Source organism: Diabrotica undecimpunctata, chromosome 1 (genome assembly GCF_040954645.1).
Source record: "Diabrotica undecimpunctata isolate CICGRU chromosome 1, icDiaUnde3, whole genome shotgun sequence".
NCBI classification, from domain to species: Eukaryota; Metazoa; Arthropoda; class Insecta; order Coleoptera; family Chrysomelidae; genus Diabrotica; species Diabrotica undecimpunctata.
In genome coordinates, this window is record NC_092803.1 from 72,434,049 (window position 1) to 72,450,071 (window position 16,023).

The 16,023-nt window shown below is 34.2% G+C and overlaps 1 protein-coding gene across 2 annotated transcripts in view; it reads left to right on the top strand.

The window, feature by feature from the left end:
- Nucleotides 1–7,600, top strand: part of LOC140450610 (uncharacterized) — a 30,688-nt gene extending 23,088 nt beyond the window's left edge. For both annotated transcript variants that reach the window (XM_072544269.1, XM_072544271.1), the window contains exon 4: nucleotides 4,947–7,600. In XM_072544269.1, the coding sequence (XP_072400370.1) occupies nucleotides 4,947–5,326 (380 nt within the window). In that variant the 3' untranslated portion in view covers nucleotides 5,327–7,600. The remainder of the gene's footprint in view (nucleotides 1–4,946) is intronic.
- The last annotated feature ends 8,423 nt before the right edge of the window (nucleotides 7,601–16,023 follow it).

Sequence of the window (16,023 nt, forward strand, 5' to 3'; positions counted from 1 at the left end):
ATACCCAACACCAATAATTTACGTGTTAAATACAACGAAAAGATCGCCAAGTACAGAGATCTAGAAATACAAATCAGGAGACAATGGAGAATGGAAAGTACCCAGACGATACCTATTATTCTTTCTACCACTGGAGTCATCCCGAAGAGCCTCCTAGAAAACATAAAAAAGCTGGGTCTAAATGAACATCTATATATGATTATGCAGAAAGCTGTGTTACTTTCGACGTCCAGATGCGTACGAAAATTTTTGGGAGATACACCGACATACCAAGTCACCTAGGACTCGATAACATGGAAAGAGTCCCACCAGAGCTCAATCCTTTTGATACCGTAGGTATCTGGGATGAGTGAATTTTCCCCTTAGAGGGAGTGTGAGCCGTATGGCTAAATCTGATAATAATAAAGTGACTATCAACACATATTCTAATGATTCTGCTCTGAAAAATCTATAATATCTACATAGAAATCTTCAAATTCATGGGAAACGCATTTTACAGCTTTCTTAAGTTCCTCGATTGTTTCTTTAGAGAAGTATAAGCTTGTGCTTTAGGAAGCTGAATGGTTTGTGGGTCAACTTTAGTGGCATTGAAATTACTATAGTAGTAAGCAGCATTATCATCAGCATTGAGTGTAAAAATAAACTCCGATGTTTAAATTTTCCCCCTGGTTATCAGAAGAATATTCAAAGTAAAGTAACTTTGACGTATTTAAATATTCTGGCTCTCTCCATGAGAGAGCAGCACTCTCAGTTGAATAGACTCTCTTCTTCTGTACGTGAGGCCACCAATTATCAAAATCAATTATACTTCTTTATCTATGAGTTTGACAGTATTTTGGGATTTGCGGTTAGCAGAGCAAATCAATTCACACAGCTGATATATATTGTTTATATTCGGCTGCAATGTTTAATAGGGCGTTTTTTAATGCTAAATTTCCTATCACACGGCAAGAATGAATGCCCTCTAAGAGGAAAAAAATATTTAATTTTTTTTTGAACAGGTCAGGATAGCAGGTTAAGAAGGCCCAAATCAAAGTATGATTTTTATTTTGTCCCAGACAATTGTCAGAAAATAAATGAAGTTCAGTTACTGAATCAGGAACATTTTCTTCAATGTAGTCTACAAACAGCAAAAGTCAGAGTAGGCAAAGAACTTTCGAAGGAAGTAGAGATAAAAAGAGGCGTAAGGCAAGGTAGCATACTCTCCCCCTTATTGTTCAATCTATATTCGGAAGAAATAATTAAAAAATCACTCGAAAATGTAACAATTGTAATAAAAGTCAACGGCAGACTCATCAACAATATCAGATATGCCGATGATACTATACTAATTGCAGAGAATATACAAGATCTACAGACACTTTTAAATAATGTAGTAAATGCTAGTGAGGAAAGCGGACTAACGCTTAATGCTAGTAAAACAAAATTTATGACAATTTCCAAAACACAACAACAAGACATTTTAAACATAAGAGGGGTTCCAATAGAAAAAGTAAAAAAATACAGATATCTTGGTACAATTATTAATGAAAATAACAAGTATACAGAAGAAATAAAAATGAGAATTATATAAGCTAGATCAACATTTAATAAGATGAGAAAAGTATTATGCAGTAGAGACCTTAGTTTCCAACTCAAAATAAGAATATGACGCTCATATGTATTTTCGGTGCTGCTGTATGGGGTGGAGGCCTGGGCCTTAAAGAAAGAGGTGAGCGATCGACTTGAAGCATTCGAGATGTGGAACTACCGAAGAATATTAAAAATAAGTTGGGTAGACCGAATAACAAATGTTGAGGTCCTCAGAAAGATGACAAAGGAAATCGAAATCATGAATACGATTAAGATAAGAAAGTTACAATATCTCGGCCACGTTATGGGAGGGGATAAATATGTGTTGCTACAAACCATAATGGGAAAACGAAGCATTGGAAGAAGATGCATCTCTTGGCTCAACAATCTGAGAAAGTGGTATAATTGCAGTTCCGTCGACTTGTTCAGAGCTGCAATCTCAAATGTGAAAATAGCTGTGATGATTACCAACCTCCTTAGAGGAGACGGTATCTAAAGAAGAAGTCTACAAGAAAATAAGCTATTTTCTCATACGATTTGCTCCTTCTTTTGCTGGGCTTTCGTTTTTAAATAAAAAACACAAAAATTGATCACAGTCAACTGTCAAAGGTAGTACATCTCTTGCACTGGAACTTTTGGTAACATTTTGCATAAAGTCAATAACCAAACCCAAAATGTTAGCATTTTGTTTTGATAATTCTTTAGAATGTGCCAATGATGAATGAAATCGTTTGGCTCAGCGTTTCTGCACCATTAGTTCTGCTGTAGAAACCTTCTTTGCAGTTTCATTAAATATAGGATCTTTTATACGATTTTTTTCCTCGCAAATGTTACATGTATCACTAGGCGGCCGGACAAATCTAAGATTAAAGTTTTCCTTAAAGTACTTATGATAAAAACTATACTTGATATGACTATCAGGATACATTTGACAGAATAGTTCATGCATTTTTTTAATTGACAACCATTCACTTAGGTACAAAACATCTTTATAATGTCCTTCTTTTATTGGAAAGGAACTAATATGATTGTGCACTTTGGCAGTTTCACTTTCACATATTTTATTATCCCTTCTGTTTTTTCCTCGTAAATCTTGTGGCGTTTTTCCAGCCGAAAGAAGTTTTCTAATGCGACGAATAAGCTTGTCAATCACGTTGTAGAGTCTAAAAAATCCTTCCTACAAACCTATACCTTCCTACCTGCCAGAAGGACATGATAATTGAATGAGTATTACTTCAATGTAGCGTCTTGTTGACGAGCTAGATGCTGCTTAACTCTTGTTAAGTCAATCATTCTCTGCAAGTGAATGTCTTGTCCATTTTTAAGATTCATACTATACACTAGACTAAAAATATTGCCTTGTTCAACATCGTCAAATTGTGTACAGCATTTTTTGGGACTCCTACAACACAAGAAGAAAATACTTAGTTGGTTTTAAGGGACTTATTTATTTATTTATCGTATGGCAATTACAACACATTTAGAACAAATACACAAACACTAGTAATATAGGTATTTGACAAACTTTAAATAGTTACAAACAAACATCAAGTGTATTTATATAATCAATTGACTCTGAAGTTGCAAACAGGAAGTCTTCAAGGCTACCATTGTAGGATCTTGAGGGACACTCTTCAATAATGTGGTCGATGGTTTGGTTCTCCCCAGAGTCACATTGAGGAGACGGGTTCTTTCCCCATTTATGTAGCATGTATGCACATCTGCCATGTCTGGTTCGGATCCTATTTAGAGTGGACCATGTTTTGCGTGGAAGATCAAAACCTGGTGGCTTGTGGGTAATGCAGGGCATGTTATTTTGCCATTCGTTCCATTTTTGGGACCATACATTCGTGATGTTGAACTCCTCATGTATCATTCTTGCCGTTTTCATTGGTGGTTTTCTAGAACGGAGACGGGTATTTCGTGCATCCTCGGTATCTTGGTGGATCGGCAGGTTTATATTGTTCATGATCTTTTTGTATTCACGTGTAAGTGCGTCGACTCGTCGTAAATGTGGAGGTGGGATGTGACTTAATACTGGAAGCCATTGGGTGGGAGTTGATTTAATTGTACCAGCTATCATCCTCATAGTGCTGTGCAGCTGATTGTCGACCTTTTTTACGTGTGGACTGTGTAGCTAGACTGGAGCACAATAGAGCGGTGAGTGGAAGCCGATGCCCCCAAGGTGGTACCGCAGAGCTTCTGTATAATGTTATTTCTTGTACTCAACTTTTGGGCAATTTTTGTTAAATGCTCTTTAAATGATAGCGTTCTGTCTAGTGTTACGCCCAGGTACTTCGGTGTTTTGTTGTGGGTAAGTGTGGTATTTTCAAACCGTATGTTGAGTTCCTCTCCAGCAAGTTTATTGTTCAGGTGAAAGCAACTAACTTCTGTTTTGGATACATTTGGTTGAAGTCGCCACTTGCGAAAATATTTGCCCAATATATATAAGTCTGCCGTCAGAACTTTTCCAGACGTTTCTAGTATTCTGCATCGTGTAGTGAGGGCCCAGTCATAGGCGTATCCGAACTTTCTTGACTGTGTTTCCGGCATATCTGCTAGGTATAAGCTAAATAGTATTGAAGAGAGCACCGACCCCTGTGGTAGGCCATTCTTAAGTTTCTTTGGTGGGCTGATATCTGTGCCCATCACTACTTGAAACATTCGGTCGTTTAAGGGAATAGATAGTAGCTTTGCTGTAGTTTAGAGGTTAGTCATCATTCTTAAATTGTACAAACAATGTCTGTAAAAAAACAACAAGCTGTCAACCTTGAATATTACATTGTAAAGAATTTTACCTGCAAGGTGATCTGGTCCTTTTCGCTTGTCTGGGTTCCCACTATAATCAATGTATTCTTGTTCACAAACACGAGCACCTTTTACAACGTTTCTTTTATATTGTTTTACATTAACAACACCTTTCTTTGTTTCTGTTTTAGGCATCATGAATGCCTATCACTGTCGCTATCACTCATTCTTGAAAAAAATTAAAGTGTTTTCTAAACTAATCTAATAACTAAATAATTAACAATAATTAACTTCCTAATAGTTATTCCACACTGCAGTATAACCTCAAACAACAATAATATCAGCTGGAGTAGACTAGATGCCGGTTTGCCTGCATCTAGTCTACTACTTGGGACTTATGTCCTTTTCTGTAGTAAACGAAAAATAAGTCATACGATTTCTATATCATAGTAGAATGAATCGGGTCCCTTTCTACAATAAACGATGTGTCTACCGTCATAGGGAATGAATCCACTCTTAACAAAAAACTTGCTCAGTTTTCTTTCTGAAATAAGCTGTTCATATGATAAATAAACATGTGTATCAAATATAATATATTTATATTTTAATTCAAAATTATTTTGCAGATGTACCTGCCCTTCTAAAAGGTCTTATCGAGATCCAAAAAGAGAACCTAGAAGTCCAAAGACAGCGACTAGAAATCGACAAAGAAAAGCTTGACTTCCAACGTCTCGTTGGGACCCAACTACTCACATTTCTGCCTCTTTTCGGAAGTCTAGTCCATAAGCTCACATTTCCAAACAAAAACGAAGATGAAGAAAGCGACGAGAAACAGGGGAAGAATGGAAAGAAGCGACCTCATCCCGACAGTGGGCTTGATATACTTAAAGACAGTAAAATACTGCGAAGTGTGTTAGAAGAAGGTATTAAAAAGTACATGATGGGGGACAATAGTGAAAAAAATGATAATGACATTAAAGTGGAGGATGAAAGTGATGATAAGTGAACTTTTATATAAAATGTGATGTTTTTTTACCGTATGTAAGGGTTTATAATATACTTGGTAACATTTTACTCGGTGATACTTGCATAGTCCCACAGTCTTATGTACAACTATAAAAAAGAGCAATTGTCTTTCTTATTCTACTTTCTTAATCTCTTTCGTTTGCTGAGAAAACGCTCCCAAAGTATTCAAATTGAGTTACCTGTTTAACAGTCTCACCATTAAGTTTGAATGAATAGACCAAACTTTCTTGCAAATATTCTTAACTACTTCGTATTCCCCATCGAATACTTAGTTTTGATACACATAATATGTTCCTTGTTGAACAACTTAATTAATCTAGCATAGCAGTAAATAAAGTAGGTGAAAATATACAATCTTGTCACACAGAGACTGCCAGGTGTCAATCGACAGTGGTGTTTTTAGTGTGTGTATTAAATATTCTTAATATTAAATTGAGAATATTATCTGGGAAGCCGTAGTGTTAGCCACTGAAAATTAAAAAAAAAACCATTGCAACAATCCCTGACTCTTAAGCTTAATTCAAGCTTATATTCAACTTGGAACAACTTGGTTAGTGGGTTTACATAATATATAAACAGACATATTTTTAAATAATGTAATAAACCATTTATCTCATTTTGGCACATCATCCTATAAAAGCTTGATCACAAGTTATTTCTTCTTTTCATTAGGATAATCTGTTCATTCCATATTCTTTTAAAGAAGAAATAATTGATTTTTCCCGCTACTTAAATATTTCTAAAATATTAAAGTAATTACTATTTTAATGGGAATAAGCCACAATTGAAGTGTGGCTGTAAGCTGTAATACAAACATTAATTTATTTTGTATTTTGAGATCGATTTCTGAAGTGGAGATTGAAACGTCAATAAACTTATTTTAACCTTCAATTGTGGCGTATTCCCATTAAAATAGTAATTACTTTAAAAGTCACAAAAAAATAGCTTCAGAACAATTCTAAAATATTGATTTCGTGGTTTCGAGTTAACTCTAAAAGTTGTCTTTTCCTCTTTACTTATTTATATCCGCTAAATTTAATGGTTCAACAGTTAATTACCATGGTATCGGACCATTGTTAAAAGGGCAAAACAAAATGTTGCCAAGTATAAACTAAATTATTTATTTCATTATTTATTTTACCATTCCTTTTTTATTATGAGGTAGGTACACACAAAGGAGATATTCATAAAGATCGATTCATGTGCCATATCCCCATTTGTATACTTGCAAGCAAGCAATTTAATTTAAGCCAGCCTGAGAGATTTGCACACCCCTTAAAATGTAAAATATAGCACTCTGATGCACGATAGGGCATCTTACTCTTATCAGCCAAATGCTGTTCGTGCGGGAGTCCTGGGTACAAGAACAACACGATGTCCTAACCGATCAATGCAGGCTAGCGTGTCACTTTTTTCGTGCTTTCTCTGTTGACTTATCCGCGAAACTGTAATTGCTTTCTCGGGTCCCAAGTCTCCGCTTCAAGCTAAGCCCATTTCGGCGACTTGGTGCTCGAGGCTTTGGCCCCTTTGTGCCCGGATTTTGGGGATTTTGTAAAATTTTTGGTGGTTTTCGTTAGTATTTTTAGGTTAGTGGGGTTTTTATTAGTATTTTTTTTTATAATTTTTTGGTGGCCGAAGCCGTTTTTTAAGTTTTTGTGTTTTTTTAAGGATGTCCTGAAATAAAAATATTAGTGGGTCTATACCGTGTTGTAAATGTCTACGTTAATAAAGCTACGAACTTATCTGCTGATTTTTGTGGACTTTGTGCTCCAGCCATACTATAAATAGTTACCACGTAATTGTTGATCGTCAAATAATGGTAGGTTGAACAAACTTAAAACAGAAAAGGCCGGCCACCTACCCATGTTTCCGATCTACGAAGTGGGAAAAAGTATGTAGACGCCATCTACCTTAAAAGAACTGTCAAGCAAATCGCTTAAAACTCCCGTTAGTGTGTACCTCTCTTTGAAATGTTTTGTGATTTTTTACTTTAGGTTATACTTATTTATTTTTAGCTTTAGAAATTCGCTTCGTGATATGATTATAACATTCCAAGTCATTCCTGTTTTATGTTCAAACGTTTTGTGATTTTTATCTTATGTTGTACTTATTTATTATTATTTATTTGTAGACTTAGGAATTCGCGTACGTTGGGTTATACAACAGTTTCGATCGCATATTTTTACTAATAAGTACGAATTTAGTTGCGAAGTGTTTGTTTTGAGAAAAAAATAAAATAAAAGTATTTTCGACTGTTATTTTTTTCAATTTCGATCAACAAAACCAAGTGGACGATGGAAGAAGAAAAATTACGAAACTTACACATAAAAGAAATACACGATAGTGTTAACCGGTTTAACAGTTTAACTTATACTCATTGACAAACTGATTTATGTTCATTTGTTTGGATTGACGATGTTTCTTACACAATTACATCTCGACTACTTGAAAGAGGATCGGTAAATATATACAGTAGACTCCCTCTATAACGAGAACTAAAATGACAGACTAATTACCTCGTTATAAGCCGATCTCGTTATATCAGACAATCATAATACTGTGCATACATATGAATCTGTAGTTTTCTAAACCATTAACTTCCTATAGTGAAGCCATTCGGAGCAATATAAGATGCTAATAAATATTGTTTGAATGGCGTTTTTGAAAATTTACTTTTATTGTCAATGAAATATATTAAAACATAAAAGAGTTGTTTACTTTTATTATCAATGATATACGTTAGAACAAAAAAGCTGTACTTAAATTTTTCTCCAACTACATAATGTATAAATCGTATTTTCAAGGATAACATAAACTATTGCTTCTGCTTTTAAGAACTCTGTTATTTTTAACTGCTTTAAATGGTCCAGTATCATTCTATCATATATTTTCTAAAGATGTGAAACAGTTGTATTTATTCATTGTAAAGAAGTTTATTGCGGGCTGCAGTTAAGTTTATTGAGGGGCTGTTTGAAAAGGTATTTATTTATAGCCACGACCGGACTAAAAACGTAAAAAACACGTTTTTGGATCTTATTTATAATATATCTCTCGTTATAACCAAATTTGCCTCGCTATAGACGGTTATAGTTCAATAGAAATTTCACGGGACATCTAATGTATCTCGTTATAAGCGAAACCTCGTAATAACCGTGTTCGTTATAGAGGGAGTATACTGTATTAACTTATGATATATCGTATTTTTTCACTGCTATTTCCAACGGAATAACTTATACTGGATGATATTACTTATTTAATTGATTATTTATTACTTGTTTACATCTTAAATTATGAATGGCCACTATGAATGAATTACGATTATTAACTGACCCGATTCCTTTCTGTTTACCTTTGTATAACATCAGGCTTCTATTCTATTTTTATGCCAATTTTTTCCTTTATTTTTCCGCGCAAATTTTGACCTGGATTTAAAATTACACTTACTTAGATTAATTATTTTCTTTTGAGATCTCAATTTGACGTTTACCATTTACAAGTTACTTTAATATTTAATATTTACAAGCTCTTCTTTACTACTTACGTTATTTCAAAGATTTAAAATTATTAACACTGTGATTCTTAAATTTATTTTAATGATTTCTTTCTAATAACTTTCTTGCTTCATGTTTAGGTATGCTCTTAATTTGACATTCATAACAATTTCAATGTACACGTTCTTACATTTGTCCATATTATTTCACCTAGATTTGCTTCTAGCTTTTCCTCATCTGTCATTATCTTAAGTACTGTACATACTTCTTCATTTTCTTTTATACTCTAGTACTTTCTTCCACAGTGTACTTCTTAAACATAATCTATATGCATATTTCAAATATCTTCATCAGCATTTCATATTCATATTGTTCACTACGTCATAACTTAGTTAATCAAACACATTTTTATGTCTACTATTCGCTTATACGTATTTCGTCATAACAAGACTCATCAGAGGGACTGGTGTAGAAGCTCCGAACGTGAAATCGAATCTTTTCCGCCATATAGCCATTGGCCAGCGGCGGCCGGCCAGGTGAAGTAGGTGAAGGTGAGGTTCACCAAAAAAATATAATTAAATTGAGACAAATAAATAAAAAATTAAAGCAACATTATTATATCTAAATTCTGAAATCAATTATTTATTCTCTTTTAATTAATCTAAAAATTAAAAAAGACAACTAGCTTTATTAGCGATACGTACTTGACGGTCAAGTCCTGACCTGTGTCACTAGCCGTGTAGGATTCAGGAATTGGTGAATATAATTTTTGAAATGCGAAATCCATCTGCACAAGCGTTCACGGTTGCCATGGCAACGTGACGTCAGCCTATCCTTAGTGATAGTTGAGAAAACTGGTGAGTGAAGTTCCGTCTAAAAATACGTTATCCGTCTTCACCCACTGTTGGATGTGTATTTGGTATTCCTATTTTTCGGAAATTTCTCTCAGCGACAATATTTTAAAATTTAGTCTATTATATAGATATTTTTTATATAGTATAGTGTATAGTATAGTATTTATTAGTTTAGTTTAGTCACAGTATTAATTTTATTTGTTTAGTGCACTTTATTAATACATTTCTCTGTAATTTGTTTCGGATTTCGGATATAAAGTGTTCTCGTGGATGTCGTTTGACAAAAATAATTTTAGACAGACATGAATCCAATTAATGACTTCTTCCTATGCCGTCTCCATTAACGGAGGTTGGCGACGACATTTCTAAAAGTTTCTCTGTCTTTTGCAACGTAGAATAATTCGTCTACAGTCATGTTTGTCCAGTCTTGCATGATGACCTGTAGAAGACTATATTAAATGGTGGCTAAATTAATGACTTGGTGTGTAATATATTAGAGACTCCGTTTAGGCATTGGAAAAATGAAGATAAAAGGGATGTTCTTTTACATGGTCGACCAACGAGTATTTTAAACATCTGCATCTGATCCAGAGTGGTCGGCTGCAATCAGCATCTGACTCAGGGTGGGCGGCTGAATTGGAACTCACCAACCCGTTTTAGCAGGCGTGGTGTTTTAATCGCCAAAAAACCCTCAATGAAATGTCAAGGTTCAGAACTAAAATACCCCAGGCAAGCAGAACGAATCGTATCTAGTATAAGTACCCTAAAAAACTGTTTTCAAGTTATTAGGGCCCTAAACTCTATACATTTTTTTAACGAATTTTTAATGAGATTTTGGCGCGAAGTAGGTACCAAAACTCCTTTTGGCTCCGGCAAGCTTTCCTCATCTTCACCACTTTTTAGGCCACGAGCCGCCGCTGAATATAACTTCATACAGACGCTACAAGCGTCTACGATGGCAAATATACGATGAATTGGATCGACATGGGGAATCTAAAATTGCATTCCACGTTATGTCGATTTATCTAACTAAGAACCTTTCGTGAATTGGTTTCTTATACTCAAAATAAACTAGTAAACAAAGATATATGAAAGACAATTAATATTTGATTTCACGTTTCGTGCCTCTACAATTTGCTTATATGTACTTATTTCGTCAGATATAACAGTTTGCAATGATTAGCTGAATGAAGCCTAATGAGCCACATTTTAAAGTTATTTCTAAAAATCAAATCAAAGGATGAGACAATGCGAAAAAAAAATCAGCCGTACACAGTTTAGTTTTCGGAACGCAGTGGGTACGAGAGAGGCTCTCTTTAGCATGCAAGAGCTATGTCAATGATGTAGAGGTATGAATTGTGATATTTATGCATGCTTCATTCATTAAAATAAAGCGTTCGATACAGTAAAACACGAAAAGCTGATGGATATATTAACAAATATTGGAATAAACAATTGTGATATAAGAATTATTAGCAATCTTTACTGAAATCAAACATCGCCTATCCGTACAGAGGGAGGAGAATCCGATGATATCAAAATCAAACGTGGGGTCCGACAGGGATGTATACTATGACCCTTGCTGTTGAACATATATTGGGATGACACGGTGGTATTCGCTGACAGTTATAAAGTCCTCTAGGAGTTAATGGTCCACTGAACATTAAGAAAACAAAATTTATGATGATCTCTAAGAAGGAACAGTAAATTGAAAGAATCAGTGTGAATGGTCAACAAATAGAAAGAGTAAAAACATACAAAACGTCAATAAAAATTGGGACCATTCCCTAAAAATCAAATGTAGGAGAGAGAAATAAAGATTTGCATTTCAAAAAATGGCTAAGCTAATCAAATGCCATAATTTATCAGTACCCATAAAAATCAGATTACCACGATGTTATATCTTTCCTATACTATTGTTACGGAGTTAAGTCGTGGACTCTCACAGACGCTACCTGCAAGAAAATTGAGGCTTTCGAAATGTGGCTTTATCGTCGAATCCTGAAGATATCCTATACCGGCCACGTTACTAACCAGGACGTTTTATTAAGAATGCAAAAAGGACAAGAGTTGTTAACCACAATAAAAACAGCCAGAATCGAATACCTCGGTCACATCATGAGGAACAGCGAAAGATATGGGTTGCTGCAATTAATTCTACAAGGAAAACGAGGACCAGGAAGGCGAAGGATTTCCTTGCTGAAAAGTCTATGTAAATGATTCAACACAACAACCACAAATCTTTTTAGAGAAGCAGTGTGCAAAATACAGATTGCCATGATGGTCGCCAACATCCGAGACGTATAGGCATTACAAAAAGAACCTGAATTACCCATCTACTGCATAGATGATCTTGTGGGGCAAGCTTACCCTTTGGCTGTAACGCAGAAGAACATTTTTTCTGGTTTTCATTCACCGAAGCAGAATTCCTAACGTTTTCTGCAACTGCTCGGACTCCTCCATCTGCACAAGCTACTGGCACTTCTTCCTCAGCAGAACAAGAATATTCTGCAATTGAGCGTACAGCCATTTCATATAATTTCTCAAAAATTCTTTCTACGTCTTTTAAAATACCAATCAACTTCTGAAGCATCTAACTTCATTTAAGAACTTACAATGCCAATGAAAATCCTAATTACACCTGAGCAAATCCGACCATTTCCTAAAAGCGGTCATTGTTTTGTCTTCTAGTCCTCATATTTCTTTTCCTCTCTAAAGCCGGGTACAGACATGCCAGTAAATTGAGAAAGTAGCTGGCAATGCCAGTAGCTCGCTTGTCTATACTGGCAAGGCGAAAAAGCAGGGTAGATTTTTACACATGCCAGTGCTAGTATAGTAAACAATCGAGTGGTTTTCATATGAAACTAAAGTACTTGTTTCGTAATTAAAAGTTTTTGAGTTTCCAACAAAAAGGGGATTCATGGAAGGTATTCGGAATGAATTCAACAAGCAAATAATGCTGCTGACCACAGATATTGTTACAAATTTAATAATGAATCCGAACCGGAACTCAAAAAAGAGAAAAATTTGGGTGAGAAATTGGATTGGTAGGCGAGAAAATCTTGGAGCAATTTTTTATTTTGGCCGTTATCTCCTTTATATTAATACCTTCACAAATTTCCTCATGAATTTTTGTGTAAGCATTGTCACGGGCTATTTTATTTTTATATAGAGATGATTTAGAATTCAAAAGACATTCCAATTCTCTAAGTATAGCAATAAATTTGATGGTTTTTTCATCACACCAACGAAACATTTTTTAAATTAACAAGTTTAAAAATAAAAGGATTAATTTTTATCACCAACACAACAAATTTGACAATTCATTGCTAGCTACTGGTATATCTGCAACAAACTTAAGTTTGGGAATATGACTCACACTTCGACGATGCGAACAGTGAATCGTGTTTACTAGTGTTACCATGGAAACGACCAGTGTACTGCTTTCCAGTGTCGTAGTTTGAGAAGTACGTATCGCAGAGAGTGTTTGACATGTTGATTTGATCGTGTTGGATATTTTATTAATTTTTTTTTAGATTAGTGCTTAGTATATTGGTAGTAGTAATTAGTGTATTAAGTCATTTAGGGTATCTATAGTGTGTTTATTTTAGTTATTAATAATGGGTACTTAACAATATGGCTCCTAAAAAGATAGGAACAAATAAAACCATCATACTTTTGAACAGATACTCTTCAAATCATCTCAAACAAACTGCAGGTGGCGAAAATCCAAAGACAATGCGAAAATCCGAAGACAATAGGAGTGTCCTAATGAAAAGTTATGATATTCGTTCAAAACGAATACAATATTTAAAGCAGCTAATTCAATTTTGATCTGATGGTAGAACCATAATTTATACCAATGAAAGACATATAGGTACAAATCAGCCATACTGCACCATATCACTGGGCAGATCAAAGTGGAAAACTTTAAAGAAACCGATTTCTAAGGGCAAAAGGCTGATTATTGTTCAGGCTGGAGAAGAAACTGGATTTGTACCTAACGCTGTGTGGGTTAATATGCGTGTAAATTTTTATCAGGTGAATGTTTATAATTAAAAAGTCAATTGTTATAACAATAACAATAATGTATAGTCGGTTCGCTATATTTACGCGGATTTCGGATTAAAAATTTTATTGTAAGTACCCAGTTTTAATTACCTGCTCTTTGGGGAAATATCAACTGGTCAAATGAAATGAAAAATAATCCCTAACTTTTTTTAATTAAATAATAATGGAAAATCTTTTATATAATTGACAGTATAATAAGGAGAATTACTTCATTAATGGAGTCTAATGTGGCTAATATAAACCTAATAATAATTTTATATTACACTTCACACAGAAAATATGGTCTATGTATATTTGTTCCATGGAGAGAATTTCTAATGAAAAATAAAAAAATTTAACTTGCCAACAAAAATGAAAATCAGTCATTATCATCACCATTAATTGTTATTATGATTGGACTTATTTCGTTTATTTTATTTTCACGAGTCCACCAATCTTCTATTAGTTTCTCGCACTTGAATATACAGTTGCACCACACTTCTGGAGTTACAATTGAAAGTGCCTTTCGCCAAGTTTCCCGAACTGCGTCGTCGCTATAACCGTTAGGCCCAATATGGTTGTCATAATATTGTTTTGCTATTCCCCATATATATTCGATGGGATTAAACTGGCAATGATACGGTGGCAGACGTAAAACTTGATGACCGTAACTTTCAATAATCTGATCCACAACAAAGGTTTTTGGTTTTGCGTGGATATTTGCCAAGCGTAATAATTCTGATTTTAAAATATGTTGTGTAAATGGTATATGTTCCTTTGTCAACCATTCTTTAATTTTATTAACAGTCCAAGAATTCGTTGGACTTTTGTTTAATACTTCAGAATGGTAAGATACACTGTCTAAAATAATTACGCTGGGCTCACTTAAACCTGGGACAAGTTTTTCATGTAACCATTTTACAAACATTTCTGTGTTCATATTATCGTGATAGTCACTTGATTTTGATTTAGATGAAAATATTAAATCAGCACCTTCTATAAAACCCGATTTCCCTCCTGCATGTAAAATTATGTGTCGCTTTCCTTCTCCATCAGTATGTTTGATAGAGTTTACGTTATCATCTTGCCATATTCTCTTGGTTGCACCCCTAGAAAATATCCATGTTTCGTCTAAATATATAAAATTTGCCCTTTCTTCTTTTAATTTAGAATATTTTCTTAGAAAAATAATTCTTTTATGCACAACAGAACTTCTTTCACAAAGGGCTTTTCTGTTATCCTCCTTCTGAAATTTGAAACCCAAATTATGTATCACTTGCCATAGACTTGTTCTGCCAATTTCGTCAAATTTTCTATCTTTTAATTCCGAGAGAATTGTATTTAAGGTCACATGTTCCTTGTTGGCTCGCATTCGATAAATGGTATCACGAATTTCAAATTTTTTTCCATCTGGAATATCTTTCGTTTTCAATGATAGGCGAGTTTTTCGGTGATCTTCTTTCGGCCGTTCATTATTGCGATTTTGTAATACTCCTCTTAGTTTGGTTTTACTAATTCCTAGAGCATCACATACGCGTTGTTGAACAGACATTACCGATTTTAAAGGACCGCCATTTTCTTTTTCATCCGTAAAATACTTATGTACACTACAAATTAGACTATCTACATCTAACACCCGTCTAGGCATTTTTAAATATTTCCACCAAACATACAATGTCAACACTGGCAAAGAATCAATTCAACTGCAATATTGTAACAAATTTATACCTACCCTAATGTTATTTTAATGTATTTTAAAATATGACCAGTAATGCAGTTTTTACCTAATTTTCTGGGAAGTCGTTTACTGCAACTGGTTATCAATGAGTCATTAGCATAATTTTGTTAATCCGAAACCCGCGTAAATATAGCGAACCGACTTTAAGCCATAATTACTTTTAAAGTTTCATAATAAATCAAATTCTATTTTTGACAAAAATTTCATAAAAAGCTTATTAACGACTGTCTACGAACTATTAACGAGTTAAAGGTCGTTCAGCAAAAACATACAATGATTATTTTTATTTTAATTCGCCGAAAAATCCTATAAAATAATTTTTACGATAATTTTATGACATTTTTTCCATCTGTATATGTATTATATTTTGAGCTTGAACATCATGGACATCAAGTTCTTCACTTGCCTCCCTATCATCCGGAGTTAAACCCTATCGAAAAAATATGAGCTTTGATAAAAGGTAGAGTGACAACTCATAATACAACATTGTTGTATGACAATGTTGAAAATATAGCAAAAACTAAATTTTCAGAAGAAGTGTTAT